Genomic DNA, 19,438 nt, shown 5'->3' with positions numbered 1-19,438 from the left:
GATAGAAGCAGCAGGGATGGTCACAAATGTGCTCACAAATTGTAATGGAAAAGGAAATTAGAGAGAAAAATCAATCCTTAATATTAATACTTAAAAAAAAAAACCCAAACTTGAAATTCTAAGGGATTATGATCACTAGAATATTTGGTTTGAAATTCAGAGCAACACGCTGGCAGGATAACAAGGGAAATGTACGTGGCACAGAGTCACTTGTTTTGTGAGATGGACAGATGAATGAATGAATGAAGAGAGAGAGAGAGAAAGATAAATCTGAATTATTCTGAGACAGACATAGAATTAGGAAACACTTATGAAACTTAGCAAATTAGTATGGAACAATAATTAAGACTGCTGCAACAAAAGAGACACACAAATTCAAATTTCTGCTTGTTAAAGTCACTGGATGAATTATTATAGCTCTAAATCTAATCCTTTACGATGGGATGTGGTAGAGAGATTAAATAAACTAAGGTGTATTTCTGGGTAAAATGTGGGAGGTATAAATAAGTACAGTAATGTATTTTTTTTTTCTTTACTTCTCCCACTTTTTTATCACCATCTTTGCTGCTTCTATCAGAGAGGAGTTAATAATGAAGTCACAGGGATTAGAAAAGGCCTCAACATGTAAAGGCTTTCATTTCACAGATGATGGATCTGGAAAATGATGATTATTTTTCTGGGAGTCTGAGTAAAAGTAAGCAGTTTCAAATTCAAATCCTATAGTGAATGGTGGTTCACAAAACCAAAGCCGATAATATTCCAGAAGAACTCAGTGAATGTTTGAGGAACATGAAGCATATTTTAAAGTGACGCTTCTAAATGCTGAAGACATACATTCTATGAAATAGCGTTATGATGATGTACCAATAATATGTTGAAAGGACAAATTACTTAACCAAACTTGCCGAACGTCTGTGATATTGTAATCTTATCCTAGATTCACAGATTGTGCTAAGGAACAATGTGATTTTTCAGGTTTTGGCTCAGATAGCAAAATAATCTCAACTTATGCCACAACTCCCAGCTTAGCAAGATGGAGGAGGAGGAGGAGAGAAGCAACTTAGAACTGAGGAGGAATTTCCTGACACTTAGAACAATTAATCAATGGAACAGAAGTTGCCTCCAGAAGTTGTGAATGCCCCAACACTGGAAGTCTTTAAGAAGATGTTGTTTGTTTGTTTGTTTGTTTGTTTGTTGGGTAGCCATTTGTCTGAAACGGTACAGGGTTTCCTGCCTAGGCAGGGGGTTGGACTAGAAGACCTCCAAGGTCCCTTCCAATTCTGCTATTGTATTGTATTGGTGAATGGAGCCTAATCATACAGAAAAATCTCCATAAGGAATTATAAAGTGAGGTTCTTCTCCATAGCAGCTGGAATAAAATGGTGAGAATTCATCAGAGATTTTTTTAAAAAAATCATACATCACTAAAAATGCTTCAGAAAGCATAAAATGCAATAATGAATTTACAGTAAGATGACATCATCTGAACTTGTTTCAATTTCTACAGCAATGTTTCCCAACTTTGGCGACTTGAAAATGTGTGGACTTCAATTCCCAGAATTCCCCAGCCGGCAATTTTTGGAGTTGAAATCAACACATCTTCAAATAGCTGAAGTTGGGAGGGAAAAAAGAAAGGAAGGAAGGAAGGAAGGGGGAGGAAGGTAGTAAGAAAGAAAGTAAATAAGTAAGTTTGTTTTTAAATTTTTTTGCCACCCATCCCTCTATGATAGTTTCTCAACCTTGGCAACTTGAAGATGTCCGGACTTCAACTCCCAGAATTCCCCAGCCAGCATTCGCTGGCTGGGGAATTCTGGGAGTTGAAGTCCGGACATCTTCAAGTTGCCAAGGTTGAGAAACACTGCTCTATGAGGCTACTCTGGAAGGTTTACAACAGTAGAACACATTATAAAAAATGTAAATATAACAATACTAAATGACTGAAGCAATAAAAATAATGAAAATACAAGATGGGCAGGTAGCGGGCAGGATATGCATGGGGTAGTTCTCAGTCCAATAACTCCCCCATGGGGTCGGTCCCCAGGCCAACTGGCAGAGCGGGCCTTCAGGCCCTTAGGGAAGGACAGGAGGGTTGGAGCCGAGGTGGCGCAGTGGTTAGAGTGCAGTACTGCAGGCCACTTCAGCTGACTGTTATCTGCAGTTCAGCGGTTCAAATCTCACCGGCTCAAGGTTGACTCAGCCTTCCATCCTTCCGAGGTGGGTGAAATGAGGACCCAGACTGTGGGGGCGATACGCTGACTCTGTAAACCGCTTAGAGAGGGCTGAAAGCCCTATGAAGCGGTATATAAGTCTAACTGCTATTGCTATTGCTATTGGGGCAGATCTCACCCTAGGAGGCAGGATGTTCCAGAGGCCAGTGCAGAGGAGAACTCTCCTCCTGGATCCCACCAGAATGAATTCCTTTACCAACGGGATTGGCAGTAGGCCTCCTCTGCCAGCACGAAAAAGACGGGCCTTCCTTGAGGGAGGAGACGCTTCATCGAGCAACCTGGACCCCTGCCATGGAGCGCTTTAAAGGCCCTAACCAACTCCTTGGAAGACTTCCTGATAAGTATGCCGATCCCGTGAAGATGGTTCTGTGCAGCCAACGGAAGGGCTAGCAGTTGGTCAACGTACCTTTTGAGTTTTCATGGCTGCTCTGTGGCTGTGCAGGACACGACGCTAAAGGAGTCAGGTGCGGATCCACGCACAGCGAGGTGCAGAGGTTTCTAATGATTTTCGAATTGGGGCAGGGAGATCTTGCGATGCATTGCTGAAGCAGTTTCGCTATGCATAGAGCGGAGTAATTTTGTACTAGGGTGTTTTCTTCCTTCTTCACGGCCTCCATCAAAGGCTTTATCACCGGGTTTATTTTTTCTGGAAGCTGCTCCAAGTTGACCACAGCGCAAGCAGTGAATGTGTGAACTCTCAGCTGTAGTGTTTGCCATTCCAGGTTCGTTTCTGTGACTGTCATTTGAACTTGCTGCCGCTTGCTATCTAATTGCTGTAAAACTTGGGGGTTCAGGTTTGGAGACGACGTAGCTTCGTTGAAAACAGTAGTAACCTTAATTTTAAAAAAGTAAAAAAAAAAATTACTATTTTGTGACATTGAAGGCTTTTAAAATCACTGGACGCTGGGACAAACCCATGTTTATTTTTATAGAGGTTGGTCTCTGTGCTCAAAGTAATCAAAAATGAACACGAAAAACACAAAATAAAACTACACTTACCAGATTTAAAAAGAATTGTAGGAAGAATATTTACACATTCATGCAATGCTCCAGATAGTTTGTTTTTTTTTAAATCACCATTTTAAAAATTTTATTTAATCAAGTGACTTCTGTAAATGTGTTTTTATTTTTTCCATTTTCATTTTTGTACAGTCACATATATACTGTGCATAACCGGGGCCATATAACATTAAACAATAAACATAGCCATTCCTCTTGTCAATAATACCCCCCAAAATAGAAACCCAATGTACCTCTTCGACCCTCCATACACCCTTTCTTTCGCCCCCCCTAATCAAGTGACTTCTGGCTTGCAACCGTTGTAATTCAATTTATAAAGTACAAATAGTCAAAAACTATTATACAAAGGAAAAACAAAACAAGTTAACAAATTACTCTTAAACTACATGCAATGCTGTATGGAAAGTGTAACCCCCTAAGTAACTAAATTTGGAAAATCCAGAGCAATGGAAAGTCCTTGAATCTAAAGCTACTTGTGTCTTGCAACAGCCTCCAGGCATCAGGAAAAGTTGTTAAACAATAACAACAACATCCCACCTCTTTGGCCTAGAATTGTGATATACAGCTGGGTATCCTTTGTGTATTGATGATATATCACACCACCATGTGGATGGATGACTTTGTTCAGCAATTTCATATGGAATTTAAATAGAAATGAGGTGAGTATTAAAACTGAGGACATCCCCCCACCCCCCCGAGCAAGACCCTCGGTTTTTCTCTCCTCCACATCAAGGCAGACTAAAACCAGGTATGGAGAACGGAGAACCTGTGAAATAGGGGGTCCCCAATAACGTGAAAAACTGCAAATCAATACAGGTTTAGCTCAGCCTTGGTGTTTGTAATCTCAACCCTCACATCCCATTTTGGAATTTAAAAGAATTTCATTACATTCACAACATAGGTTTCTCTCGGTTCATTGCACAGCCTTCTGTAACATCTTACCGAACCCAAAGCTTTTGAAATCTCAACAGTTCACATGCTGGGAAAGGTATGATGAGTATCTTATAAACTGAACCATATTTGTCAGCTATGGTAAATAACTGGATATTCTTATAACGTCCTTCATACTGCCACGCAGAAGGGCATTTTCATTGAGCAAGAATCCGGCCCTTGCCCTTTATGATGATAATGGAAAACTTAGAATAATATTCCTTACCAGGATCATCTTTGTATTTGGCTCAAATACTGAAGATGAATCTGTGATTCATGCTATAAAAATATTCTTTATCTTACATTTGACATTTTAACTCACTGTCCTGGCTTGTCTGCAGATCTTCAGACCCTTCCCAACCAGGAATTATAAAACAGCTATTTTAGGATTAGTTGACTGACATATCTAGGAAGACAATGAAACTCCTAGCTGTTGCTATTACTATTTGAAGGTATGTCCTACAGCTAAGTAGGACTCCATGTTGCATTTATCATCATGAAGTTTCTTCTTTCCACCAAGACTTGCATATAATGTTTTATTATTATTCTCTTATGAGAAGATATTGAGTTGCATCCATCGGTAGTTGTGATAATTTCTTTCTTATGGATGTAATAAAGATAATTAAAAAACACTCCCAGCTTCCAGTATCCGTCCACTCTGTATTCAAAGCCATTAAGTCATAAAGTAAGACCCAGGACAGTTGCACCATCAGCATCCCAGTCCTACCAAAAATAATTTGTTGCAAGAAATGGCAACAAGGAGAGAGGAATTAATTAGCATTTAATATTTTTTAAACTCATAAATGCATTTAATCTCATGCATCTAGAAGAGCTGAGAGGAAAGCTACACATTTATAGTTAAATGGAGCATATTGTGCAAAGATAATTTGAGCATGCAGAGAAATCATATGGATATCAGGTGTGAAGACAAAATTGCTTCACGATAGATAAGAAAGACAATCAACTTGAGGAAACAGGTGCATTTTTGTTAAGTATAAGGATCCTGGAGTAACCTTCTTTGAAACGCAACAGTGAGTGACATCAAGATTCAGATGGTTATTCTGAGGAGCCGAGGTGGCGCAGTGGTTAAATGCAGCACTGCAGGCTACTTCAGCTGACTGCAGTTCTGCAGTTCGGCTGTTCAAATCTCACCGGCTCAGGGTTGACTCAGCCTTCCATCCTTCCGAGGTGGGTGAAATGAGGACCCAGATTGTTGTTGGGGGCGATATGCTGACTCTGTAAAACCGCTTAGAGAGGGCTGAAAGCCCTATGAAGCGGTATATAAGTCGAACTGCTATTGCTATTGCCTCTAATGAGCTAACCAAATACTTAAATGTGGCTCTTGTGAAGAGTAGTGATAATGATAATGCCACTTGTCATCACTACGTATAATGGGCTTTTTCGTATCTCCAGAGAGATTTACTCTTCTTTTTCTAAGAGCCAAGGTGGCGCAGTGGTTAAATGCAGCACTGCAGGCTACTGCTAGATCAGCAGGTCAGCGGTTCAAATCTCACCGGCTCAGGGTTGACTCAGCCTTCCATCCTTCCGAGGTGGGTAAAATGAGGACCCAGATTGTTGGGGGCAATATGCTGACTCTCTGTAAACCGCTTAGAGAGGCCTGAAAGGCCTATGAAGCGGTATATAAGTCTACTGCTATTGCTATTGCTATTGCTATTTCTCAATGCCCCTCCAGAAACCTCTTATGTCACGTCATCTCCTGGAACCTCTTGAAAACCAGCTCGAGAATTGGCATACTGGGAGAAGGCAATCCAATCTTCCCCTCACTCTGAGTGTTGACTTAAGACCTTGACTGGGCTAATGGCCAGAGACTCATGAAACTCCCCAAAAGCCTCCTGGGAACCAAATGAATCCTCTACGTACTCGTGTGATTTGACAATTTCAGTGGGGATATAAACTGCTCAATACACTGGTCAAGATTTTTCCCTGGGCTGCACAGTGCTTCAGAAAGGAGCTTTGGACCTGGTGATGTATCAATGTAGCACTTAACTGCAACTCTTTAAAGTAGGATTGTTTCACAGGGTTTTTGTTGTTGTTCTATATCCTATAAAATTTTATATCAAAGAAACTCTAAAAGAAAAAAAAAGCCTTTGGGTTCAGAGAAGATTATTGATTTTATAGGTATGCTAGTATTATATTTAATATTTAGAGCAGTGTTTTTCAACCTTGGCAACTTGAAGATGTCTGGACTTCAACTCCCAGAATTCCCCAGCCAGCATTCGCTGGCTGGGGAATTCTGGGAGTTGAAGTCCAGACATCTTCAAGTTGCCAAGGTTGAAAAACACTGATTTAGAGTAAGATCTAAGAACACACACTTCTGAGTGCCTCCTAGATTATTTCTGCAATCCACCAACCACTCCTTGGGCATTCCTTACACTATTAGACATAAACATAAAATACGAATGGAAAATTTACACAGCAGAATGTTAGTGTCCTACACTATTTGTAATTGAGAACATTCCCCCTTTAATTCCTCACTCAGGAATGGAATACAGGCTCCATAACCATATTTTAAAGCAGGATAGTCACAATCCGAACTTCTAAGGTCCACTCTTACATTTCTACATGAAAAATGATTTTATAACGGAAGCATCAATAGCTGCAGTAGCTTATTTTAAAAAAAAAGTAACTGCTTGCTTTCCTGTCCTCTTTTCACTCTTTAAGAGAGGCTGTAACTATCAACTGGATCATCTGTACTAAAAATAGACCGCATCTTATTTTGCTCATCTGTATCACTGCTATCTTTCATTATGGCTGATAGTCACATTCCCTGTCGGAGATCACTTTGCATCTCAACGTTTCCCTTCTCATTTCCAAGGTAGAAACAGATGTTTTTCATCATAGCAATAGCAATAGCAATAGCAGTAGACTTATATACCGCTTCATAGGCCTTTCAGGCCTCTCTAAGCGGTTTACAGAGAGTCAGCATATTGCCCCCAACAATCTGGGTCCTCATTTTACCCACCTCGGAAGGATGGAAGGCTGAGTCAACCCTGAGCCGGTGAGATTTGAACCGCTGACCTGCTGATCTAGCAGTAGCCTGCAGTGCTGCATTTAACCACTGCGCCACCTTGGCTCATAAACTTCCCAAAACTTCCCATAGGTTAAAAGAAGAAGAGGCCATACAGTTCTGGAGCTGCTTGCTGAACCACAAGATAGGGTGAAATGGGGGGTGAAGGGGGGGGCGCAAATGGGTAGAGCTGGGGGTGGGGGAGACAGGCAGGTGGGTTAGTTAGCCCCTTACCTTACCAGGAATCAGGTCTGTGAGGGGCCAAGACTGGAATGACTTGGGCTGGGGTGAGCCCTTAACTAATGACCAATAAAATTTACTTAATGACAGCTAATTGTCGGGATTGCAAAATGATGTGGCCACACGACATGTTGCTTTACAACTGCAACACTTAGTGACCCAAATTGCAGCCCTGAACTGTGGCTGTCAGCTGAGGTCTACCTGCATGCAAAAAGATCCTACCTATTTTGGAGGATTGACAAGTGTCTGCCTTTGCTTCGCTAATTGCTTTCGGCCGCCATTGAAACGGGGAGGGGGGGAGGCGTGGTATTTGGGGGGGGGAGTTTTAAGTACAGGAGTGATTGTAAAAAGGGAGTTTTGTTCTCACCATCTACTGCGCATGCTGCAGATAGTGGATTTACCCGCCAAGGCCAACTGTCCGGCATACCAACCTGATGATGCTTTTCGAAGATGACACGCACATGACACCTGAGGGATGTGCGGATTGGACTACGGGATGGGGTTACCAGGGGGGAGGGAGTTGGGTCACATATTGATATCTATGATTACGCGCGCTTTTGCCTCGGATCCTGCTTTGCTTAGCTGCTATCTACTCATGGCCAGTAAAAGTACTCTTAATTCTGCAAAATGGAGTTGAGTGGTTACTGGTTACTGAGGGAGACTGTCCTGACAGACAGACCTATTTTAAAAAGGGATTGCAGAGACTGGGGAAAACACTTTGCCACCACAACGGTTTCAATGGAAGTGTGAATGCGAATCTTTTTTTTTTTTTTTATTAATCTACTCACCAATTCATTAGCTTGATCTATGGTAAACACGCTGCAGTTTGCTTTGCTGGGAATATCAATGTTTGCATCGTTGAATGAAGAGATAAGTTGTTTACATTCATTCTGCATCCGGGTGAAGGGAACCGCAATTTCATCATAATAAAGATGCTCAGAAAGAACTCCAAGTAAGCGGGACAGGACAGCATCGGCCACTATTTTGTTTTCCTGCAAAGAAAAACACCAAAATTTCACATTTTCAATGAAAACGATCTTAACGGTGCACAGGGGATTTAACTTATTACAAGTACTGAAAAACGGTTCCACCACAAAACCGCGTTCGACTAAAGGGCGCTCGACGAAACCGCGTAGCTGACGTCATCACAGGGCGACAACAGCGCGGAGACAGAAGCACGCTGTAAACGCTAAACCTAACCCTAACCCTTAACCTAACCCTAAACCTAACCCTAACCCTTAACCTAACCCTTAACCTAACCCTGACTCTAAACCTAACCCTAACCCTTAACCCAGTGTTTCTCAACCTTGGCAACTTGAAGATGTCTGGACTTCAACTCCCAGAATTCCCCAGCCAGCATTTGCTGGCTGGGGAATTCTGGGAGTTGAAGTCCAGACATCTTCAAGTTGCCAAGGTTGAGAAACACTGCCTTAACCTAACCCTAACCCTAACCCTAACTCTTAACCTAACCCTTAACCTAACCCTAAACCTAACCCTTACCTTAACTTGAATGGGCTTGCTTTCAAAGCGCTATTTAAAGCGCCCTTCTTTCTCTGCGCTCGCTGTTGTCGCCCTGTTGATGACGTCAGGGACACGGTTTAATCGAGCACGCTTTAGTCAAGCGCGGTTTTGTCGTGCCACGCTGAAAAACCTCTAAACGGTTGAACTGGTGTTTGTTTGGTTTCATGATTTAAAATAAAAGTGCAATGCGATAAATCTTATGGAACTGAATACTTAATATTAATCTACATCTAAATAAAAAAAAAATGGACAACCAGTTATGTACCCCCAAAAGCAGCAATGTTTCAAATAGTCACCTGCTGGCTTTTAAATCTCAAGCAAGTTTTGAAAGCACATGGTAACGTGGCAGAAAAGTCTATTCACACACAAAAATTTAAATGCTGCTATGCGTATTCTTAGCAGACTGGGTACTTTCAGCCTCTAAAACTAAGATCATGAATTACAGAGCCGAAGAAGCTTCTTGGATGAGAAATGAAATGTCTTCAAAAGAAAAAACCAGAAAATCCAGTTGCCTCTTGAAAAAGCACCTTTGGGACAACCATGACCAGGATTGACTGAGAATCTCCACAGACATCATGAATTAAGAGTTCTGTCAATTCCAGTCAATTTCAAAATTATCTTGCATATGAACTGTTATCCGCTGATAGGAAAAGGTGTTGTATCTGAAAATCATAAGCTTTATTAAACAGAGACAGAAATGGTTTAAGTTGGAGAATACCGTATTTTTTGGAGTATAAGACAAACCTTTTTCCCTCAAAAAAGAGGGTGAAAAACTAAGTGCATCTTATACACTGAATACAGCATATTTGGCCTACTGAAACTCTGCCCCCTTTGCAAAAATGGGCGCACAGAGGGTTTGGGAGGCTTGCAAAGTGCTCCGGAGGGGGGGGGATGAGCAAAAAATGGGCCGTTCTCCCCCCCCAACAGCACTCTACCTGCCCCCCAAAGCTCTGCATGCCCCCTTTTTTTTTACAAAAAGGGGCCATTATTTTTGCTTGTTTTTAACCCCCCCCAATCCCCCAGGAGCACTCTACAAGCCTCCCAAAGCTCTGCCCCCCCTTTTTTTCCCAAAAAAAATGAGGCGTGCAGAGATTTTGGGAGGCCTGCAGAGTGCAAAAAAACTTTTTTTAAAAAAAAATTTACCTCTTCAAAATCATGCTGCGTCTTATACTGCGGTGCGTTTTATAGTCTGAAAAATACGGTATGCGTTTTTAACCGTTGTACTGGTTCTCCTACCTTCTGCAAGGCAGCCCACTCACAGATGACTAATGCAACGCTAAACCTCTGCAAAGCCGACTTGGAATTCAGGTGGAAAAGCAAGAGTTGGGCAAGTGATTCCGCTGGCTTGATTTCTTGGGAAGCGGCATTCACGCTGGGATCGCAAATGCAGCAGCAGAGACCCCCAAGCAACCTGGAATGACACATTTCTGTTAGTTGGGTTACAGTGTTTAATTCGAATCACGTATCTTTACTATAAGCTCTGTCTTGTTTAACATAAAAGGTTTTCAAAAATAAACTGACTTTGCGGCCATCATTCGAGCTCTCATAACCACAAAATCTCTGGTTGCTGGATCTTCAGCGACGCTTTCGGCACCGGCTATATATTCTTGGACCACTTCTTTGGTCTGGGGTTGACTTGGACGCAGCTTCCCTCCTGATTTTTCCTGCGAAAACAACACACATCTGCTATTAAGACAGGATCTACATTTTTATATGCTTCAAGGCGCTAGTCGTCACTTATAAAGCCCTTCATGGTATTGGACCTGGGTACTTGAGAGACCGCCTGCTGCCAATTACCTCCCATAGACCGATCAGATCCCACAGATTAGGCCTCCTCCGAATTCCATCCGCCGGCCAGTGTCGACTGGCGATCACCCGGAGGAGAGCCTTCTCTGTGGCTGCTCCGACCCTCTGGAACGAGCTCCCCGTGGAGATTCGAACCCTCACCACCCTCCAGGCCTTCCGCAAAGCCCTTAAAACCTGGCTGTTCCGACAGGCCTGGGGCTAAAGAGTTTTTGCCCCCCTTCTCAAATGGTATGACTGTTGTGTTTTTTTGAAATTATGTATTGTTGCGTGTCGTTTTAATTTTTGTTTGTATCCCCCTTCCCTGGTTTGAGTTGTGAGCCGCCCTGAGTCCCCTTCGGGGGAAAAGGGCGGCATATAAATAAAATAAACATTCAAACATTATGCACAGCTTTTCTTTTTATATTTGGGACAGTAATATTTGAAACGCGCATTTTAATCGCAGATGAAACCTATGCAGGAATATAGCACAGGGTCCTAAATTAAATATAATATAAACATTTTCGTTGCCTCTAACTTTGGAGAGGATAATTTCAAACCCAAGCGTACGCATGCAGATCTGTAAGAGCTTGTAACATTAGCCATCTCCAATTCCCACCTCTGTTCTAATGCTCTGAAATTATAAAACAGCACTTGTTATTCAACTGCAATTGCCGGCTAAAAGGCACTTATATGCTGTCCTGATGCGCACAACAGAGAAAGAAATGCAGGCACAAGAACATTATCAGACAAAAGACAAATATGGATTTTCTTTCCATTTTCACAGTATAAAGAGAGGTGAAGCTTCATTTGCCCATTTGAGGCATTTATTATTTCCTTCTTAATAATTGCAAATGCTTCAGACTCCAAATAAAAGCTGTGATACTTGATTTTTTTAACTGTTTAATCCCACGGCTAAAGAACAAACCTATTTTCCTTCCTGTTTGAAGCTTAAAATTTAACAAATGCTAAGATTTTTAACTTGGATATGCATTTGAGTAAAATCTATGTAACCTAATGAAAATATAGTATTGAAATATAGTAATGAAAATACTATACGTTATATAATTTAGAAAATATAGTATAATTGCAGTTAATTTCAGAGGAAAGTGATAAGGGGGCCAGGAGGTATCTCAATTCAAACCATTCTTAAGTCTCATCTCGGAGGAGAGCCTTCTCGGTGGCTGCTCCGACTCTTTGGAACCAGCTCCCCCCCCCGGAAATCCGGACCATACCCACTCTGATGGCCTTCAGGAAAGCCGTAAAAACTTGGCTGTTCCGGCAGGCCTGGGATTGTTGACCTCACTATTGAGGTCCGGCCCCGACTAGAATGAATTTATGAGGGATGATTGTTGTTTTAAATTGTATTGTTTTTATGTTTTTTTTTTTAATATTCTGTTTGTAAGCCGCCCGGAGTCCTTTGGGATTGGGCGGCATATAAAAGTTTTAAATAAATAAATAAAATAATAAATAAATCTTTGTAACTAACCAAAAACTGGACCAAACTGTGTCGTCAGCCTGAATTTTTGGTAGCACCATCTCAGAGTGGTGGGTGCACCCAATGGTATTACAAGATAGCAAATAAATGCAAACTCAACTCAACCAAGGGGCAAGCAGAGAAAGCTTCTGATTGGATAAACAAGGACCATCAGGAGGGAAATTACCTGGTAATTAATAGCATACACTTTCTAAAGATATACAGAAATATTTTTACGTTTAAAAGTTTTTATTTTCCATTGTCATACACTCACATATATACTGTGCATAGCCGGCGCCATACAACATTAAAAAATAGTCACAGCAATTCCTCTTGTCAACAATACCCCCCAAAATAGAAACCCAATATACCTCTTCCCCTCTCTATACACCTCTTTCTTCCACCCCCCTCCAACTTTCTATCTTCCCTCCATCATCCCCCTCTACCCTACTTCCCCTCCCCCTCTACCACGCCTCTCTCCCGATCCACTCCCTCCCTTCCTTCTCACCCTCCCTCCCATCCTCTCTCCCGTCCCCCTCTACCCGTCTTTCTTCTATCCCACTCCTCCTCCCCTTGGTGTATTTCCACTATATGTCAGTGTACTTAACTTATCCTATGACCTATGTAAACAGTGTGGGTAAGGTTTCCCATCCTCTTTCTCCTCCCTTTCCTTTTCTGCCCCGAAGACACATGAAAACCTATTCCTCCTATAGATTTCCCAGAATACTTTTAGGCAGTGACTCAAAGCAGGCCATTGTAGCAGTTAGCTCTTGAGGTCAACAGAGGCAATCCATCAGACTGGCCCCTTAGCTGGGTAGCTGCAAAACGGGAGGCCAAATGATTATTTGATTTCCCTAAACTATTTAAAATACATGCAGCCTAGTGGTCTTCTACAAGGAGCCTCTACTCACATAGATCAGATAGTGCAAACCCTCTGAAGTTAAGGGCTATGTAATCACAATCCTAACCAATCTGAAGCAATGGAATGGAAAGAAATGGACTCTGCTAATTATTAGCCCATCTGCTTGCTACTTACTACAAGTCAGCTAGATGCAAAACATAAATCTAAGAATCTAGTGAATAGGCTGGGATAATGGAAAAAAAAATGGTGCATTATGACAGAGAAATAAGCCGGTTTTAGGGCAGGAGGTTAACGGTTTTATGTATTATTTATTTGGCATATGGCAAGTATAAAATAGTCAAATACCACACAAGGGGCCTCTGCGCATAGATTTGGATTGCAAAAGAAAATGGACATTCTTGATGGGCTTCGGTTAGCGGCGGTACCAGATAAGGTCAAGCCATTAGCAATAGCAATAGCAGTTAGACTTATATACCGCTTCATAGGGCTTTCAGCCCTCTCTAAGCGGTTTATAGAGTCAGCATATATTTCCCCCACAGTCTGGGTCCTCATTTCACCCACCTCGGAAGGATGGAAGGCTGAGTCAACCTTGAGCCGGTGAGATTAGAACCGCTGAACTGCAGATAACAGTCAGCTGGAGTGGCCTGCAGTACTGCACCCTAACCACTGCGCCACCTCGGCTCTTCAGCCAATTAACCAATGTCATCTGCCTCTCCCACTGGCAAGTCACCCTCTCTCGGTCTCTTAGGATACACAGGAGAGAATATTTGAATTTTAAGACTGACAAAGCTTATAGTTGCTGCTTTTCTGCTTTATTGGGGCTTCTTTGTTATCTGTAATAATAAATTGGGTTATTAAAGAGCTGCATATCCTTGATTCTCTTGCCTACGAGTCTTCCAGTTCAGATAACAGTCTTGGTGCAGCATGACAGTTGCTATGGATTAAGATGTTGTACAAAAATATCTCCAGGCACTTTAGATATTATGTAAATTATCTAATCAGATCTCAACTCCGAAAGGTTAAGCAAGGCTATGCATTAACTTCTCTTCTGTTTAATTTTTTTATACAAATAACACTAAAAAAAGAATGTTTAAGTGAGCTAGGCACACTCCTGTATCCAGATGATGCAATTCCACTGATAAACCTGGCAGACCAAAGAAACGTATACTCCAAAAATGTGAAATGCAAGTTAAAGCTGCCACAGAAAGGCAGGTATAACGCTTGTCCTGAACAATAAGTAGCTATTGCATTCTAGTTGCCCTTCCACCAAGGTATTTAGTGCCAAACATTTTTCTCTTTACAAAAATGTGTTTATTTGGTTAGGCAAACTGTCCAGCCCATATTTATACAAGCAATTTTTACATACCCTGTTGTATTTCAAACCTCCATGAACTTGGGAATGCCATCCACTGAGATCAGAAAACTACCTATATTCTTTAAGTACATAAACTAAGTTTTTTTTTTCAACCAACCCCTGGCATTTCTAACCTCTGTGGTGGTTTTAATTTATCTGGGGGGGTGGAGGGAGAAATATACAACTGCCATTTTCTTTCAAGGTTTCGATTTCATTTCGCCTATACAGAGCTGGGATAATCATCAGAGGACAGAGATCAGATATATGACTGATCAGAATGTGCCTTTTCTCCTGACAAGAGTTTAGATAAAAGAGGCTTGCAAATGGTCAGCCATTTATCCTTACAGGTTTAAATCAAACATACACTTATTTATTATTGTTGTTCAATCCTTTGATCTTGGATTCTACCGGAGGGGAAGGTCAGTAGCGTTCTAGTCATCAAAATGCTTCCCCATTGTGCGCATCAAAAAATAGAAACAGTGGGTCAAATTTTATTCCTACATCCTACAGGGTATTGTGATCAATTTATATAACTGTGGCAAGAACGCAGGAGGAAGAATATATTACTAAGAACCAATGGAGGGCCGTGATTCATCTGTTGGATTAGAAGCAGGACATCCTGATTCCAATCTATTATCAGCAACAGGAGCTCAGTGGCTGACTTTGGACCTGTCAATTTCTCTTAGCTGAGCCTATTTCATAGGACTTTTGTGGAAAAAAAAACAGGATGGAACATTATGTATACTTTCTTGAGATCCTAAATAAAAGGCAGGATGCATATATAATAAAGTATATTACTTCTCTCCTACTAGATCAATGTGTTTATCAAGGATGTTGCTGAATTCAATCGCATAAATGAAGCAGAGTTACTCAAAATTCATTGGACTTGCAGGAAAAAACTCCAAGGTGGGCAACAGGGGATATGAAATGTTTAGGGGGGGAAAAAATCTGTATTTCTGAGAGGAAGTACCCAAGACAGTGAAGACTGGTGGGAGAGGAAGGACTATCAAGATTGGCTGCCATGATGGAACTGGGCAGGCTGATGGGAAGGAAGGAGAGAAACAGGTGGTTGCGAGTCTCCACAGGGAAGTCAGGAGGTGTGCAGTCTCATAGGATTTGGCTTTTTATTTCAATTATTTCATTAATTGGTTTGTTTGTTTGTGCTTATTGTAAATTTTGTGTAATTGTATACATATGCACACATGTATGTTTACTTCTAACCAAAAATGTGGTTAGCAATAGCAATAGCAGTTAGACTTATATACCCGGGGGAGAGCCTTCTCTGTTGCAGCTCCAGCCCTCTGGAACGATCTCCCCGTGGAGATCCGGACACTCACTACCCTCCCGGCCTTCCGCAAAGCCGTTAAGTCCTAGCTGCTCCAGCAGGCCGGGGGGGCTTTCGAAATATCCAGCCCCTCGGAAATTGTGACTGTTGTATATTTTAATATGTTGTCTTGTGTATTATCCCCCTCCCTTGTTTTATTGTAAGCCGCCCGGAGTCCTTCGGGAGTGGGCGGCATACAAGCTCAATAAAACAAACAAACAAACAAACCGCTTCATAGGGCTTCCAGCCCTCTCTAAGCGGTTTACAGAGTCAGCATATTGCCCCCAACAACAATCCGGGTCCTCATTTCACCCACCTCGGAAGGATGGAAGGCTGAGTCAACCCTGAGCCGGTGAGATTAGAACCGCCGAACTGCAGATAGCAGTCAGCTGAAGTGGCCTGCAGTACTGCACTCTAACCACTGCACCACCTCGGCTCTCTCAACATGGATTAAATACAACATGGAAAATAGGAAGGTTTTCTAAAAAAAAAACCTGAATTGGCAAAATACCCAAAATTTAGGGATTATTTCTTTTCAAATACTAATTCTTGTTTTTTCTCATTCTTTCCCCTCACTTCCAATACTTCCTAGTAAATAAGTTCCTAAACTTCATTCTCATCCCAAGCCATTTATTTTTTGAAAAAGGAGGAAACTAGCTACAGTCTTAACAAGCTAGAATCAAAAATAAACAAAAGGCAATTCTGTTTGTTCTTTGTCCTCCATCTTTCTCCAAACTCTTAAGTCGCTTGCAACAGGCAGCCTTCAGACATTAACTTGTCACAAAGGAAGAAGAAAACACTTCGTTTTCTAGAATGTGACTGACTCTCAGACAGAACAGAGTAGCCCAAAAGATGAAGGGGGGAAAAAAACATGGAGTGCTTTTGAAAAGAAGCTTTTCATAAGATGTATTATCTGTGGACGAGATACTTGTTTCTTTACGCTCTGCTATGCTGTGAAGGGAAAATAATGTTCAATTTTCAAAAGTACAAGAGACTTAGTCTTATTCTCTGTGATTGCACATTGTTAGACCTAAAGAGGAAAAAAAAACACTTGGCACACAATGAAAGAGACTGTATTTTCTTCTGGTGGATAAAAATATTTGAAAGTTGTCCAGCACAATTTGAAAACCTTGGTATTTTAAAAAAGATATGTGCTTGCAATGAATAGAAATAACAGCAGCAAATAAATAAAAAATAAGTCATTCAATATAATGTCAACGATTTAAAGAAATGTAGAGGAAACAAAATCAGGTAGTGTAGCTCCCGGAACAGGGGTGTCAAACTCACGTCAAGACATTGTCATCACGTGAATGTATCACAATTTCCCCTTCACTAAAACAGGAGTGGGCATGGCCAGTGCGTGGTGCATTTGGCCCGCGGGCTGCGGGTTTGACACCCCTGTCCTAGACGCTTATACAGACACGGCAAAGTTACGTCTGGGAGTCAATAGCTCCCGTATGGTAGTACCTCAAACAAAGCAGATGTGAGTAATATGCTACTGCTCCCTCCCAAATGAGATACAAGTTAGCTACTTGATTTATTCAGAAAAAAATAAAAATAACACTATATTTATATATTAAGTAGTTTCCTATAGTGTATATATATATATATATACCAGCCATTTTTAAGGGACTAGTATTAGTTTCGAGTTTCATTTTATTTATATGCCGCCCTATTCCCGGCGGGAGGGGAAGGGAGAAACACAAAAACTACAAAAGTACAGGGCATTTAAAAACAACCAACAGCCACACGATTCGAGAGGGGAAGGGAACTCACCGACCCCAGGCCTGCCGACACAGCCAGGTTTTAACGGCTTTTCGGAAGGCCTGGAGAGAGGTGAGGGTACGAATCTCTGCGGGGAGTTCGTTCCAAAGGGCCGGAGCCGCCACAGAGAAGGCCCTCCCCCGGGTAGTAGCCAGATGACATTGGCTGGTAGACGGAACCCGGAGGAGGCCTGCTCTGTGTGATCTAATGGGTCTTTGGGAGGTAATTGGCAGCAGGCGGTCTCTTACACGTCCAAGCATCAGACTTGGCAACTTTAAAGACAGGTGGACTTCAGCTCCCAGAATTGTCCAGAAATCTGAAAGTTTCCAAGTTTGAAAAACAACTACCTTAGCCCTTGGAAAGGAAAATGATATTTTTTCTCTATTAGTGAAATACTGTCGTACAGGACTCTTCGGTGCAAAATTGGGGATCTCTACAACGAAGCCAAATATCCCATTCAAACAGGCATATACTAGTTAAAGCAATACTTTGTTTCCTCAAGTCTGACCTTCAGTTTGGCTTTCACCTCCAGCAACATATTTAAATCAATAGGCAAATGAGAAGGCTGCATCATCAGGCAGAGCCAAGCTCCCATCCATGGACATGCGGCAGCTACCACATACTGTAAGGAAGCTTTGCTCAACAATTCAAGCCACACCTATTGAAGAGAAAGAAAGAAAGCATACACAATCAATTTAAAGATACTTACTGTTCTTAATCAGTCAGTAGCTTATGAACAGAACCTCTAGCAAAGGGATGTCAGCCCTCTCTAAGCGGTTTACAGAGTCAGCATATCGCCCCCCACAGTCTGGGTCCTCATTTTACCTCGGAAGGATGGAAGGCTGAGTCAACCTTGAGCCGGTGAGATTTGAACAGCCGAACTGCAGAACTGCAGTCAGCTAAAGTAGCCTGCAGTACTGCACTCTAACCACTGCGCCACCTCGGCTCTTGTGGCTCGGATCTGGCTCGTGGGTCTGCTGTGAAAACAGCGAAGGACCGGCCTGTGGTGCCTCTGCCAGTGAAAATGGGAGCTTGGGAGGGCCACACAAGTCCACTCTGAGCTCTGCTTTGGGGGGTTTCAGGAGGCTGTCGTGGACTAAAACAGAGGGTCACGTGTGGCCTCCCCAAGTTCTGTTTTCTCTGGCCGAGGGCTGTAAGAGGTTGTCATGGCTCAAAACAGAGTCTCGATGAGTGACGTTGAGCTGACCACACCCAACATGGCAATGCCCCGCCGCCCCGCTAGATCAAACACAACCCTGATACAGCCCTCAGCGAAGTCAGGTTTCACACCCCTGCTCTAGCATATAACAATTATTTTGATATGAGTCGTAGCAATTCTTTTTCAATGTAATAAGTCAACTTTGGATAGAAAAGCTAAGAGTCATATCTGTAATACCATCATCCTAAATTAACATTGAATGGATATTTTTTCTTTCACTTTTTTATTCTCAATATTCTAAGCCATTTAAATGTTGCTAATTTTTAAACAAATAACAGAAGCTTCAATGTGGAAATAGGAAAATGTACTAAGATTTATAATAAAGAGGGGGAAAACATACTTGTTATTCAATGCATGTTGTAAAATTATTGTAGAATATTATTTGTTCTTCAGCGAACAAACCATATACAGACCCTTCCAATTTCAGTTCATTTCATGCATGGTGCTCATAAAATCAAACAATTAAGGTTAAAACTCAACCATCAGAAAAGATACACAGATTTATTAATAAGGTAAATGCAAATGTAAGGCCTAATGGGACACATACCTTATGTATTAATTCTAAAATTTCTTGGTTACTTTCCAAAATACAGAACTGAAAGATATGTCTTAACATGTCTTGCAAAATGGGAGTTAGCCAGCTTGCAGAAGTCTAACAACAAAAAGGAATACATAAAAAATTATTTTAA

At 41.6% G+C, this 19,438-nt stretch overlaps 1 protein-coding gene across 2 annotated transcripts in view; it reads right to left on the bottom strand.

Annotated features, from left to right (window-relative positions):
• Window positions 1–19,438, bottom strand: part of BTAF1 (B-TFIID TATA-box binding protein associated factor 1) — a 77,868-nt gene that overhangs the window by 23,964 nt on the left and 34,466 nt on the right. For both annotated transcript variants that reach the window (XM_087702285.1, XM_087702286.1), the window contains exons 15-20: window positions 19,297–19,401; window positions 18,039–18,188; window positions 10,489–10,631; window positions 10,204–10,378; window positions 8,235–8,438; window positions 2,635–3,061 (exon numbers count right to left, since the gene is read on the bottom strand). In XM_087702285.1, coding sequence (XP_087558411.1) covers window positions 2,635–3,061; window positions 8,235–8,438; window positions 10,204–10,378; window positions 10,489–10,631; window positions 18,039–18,188; window positions 19,297–19,401 — 1,204 coding nt within the window. The remainder of the gene's footprint in view (window positions 1–2,634; window positions 3,062–8,234; window positions 8,439–10,203; window positions 10,379–10,488; window positions 10,632–18,038; window positions 18,189–19,296; window positions 19,402–19,438) is intronic.

This window comes from Thamnophis sirtalis, unplaced genomic scaffold (assembly GCF_051295495.1).
Source record: "Thamnophis sirtalis isolate CommonGarterSnake01/CBP01778 unplaced genomic scaffold, rThaSir2_p1.2 scaffold_15, whole genome shotgun sequence".
Lineage (NCBI taxonomy): Eukaryota > Metazoa > Chordata > Lepidosauria > Squamata > Natricidae > Thamnophis > Thamnophis sirtalis.
Note: the sequence above shows the minus strand (reverse complement) of the source record. Positions and strands in the feature narration are given on the sequence as shown.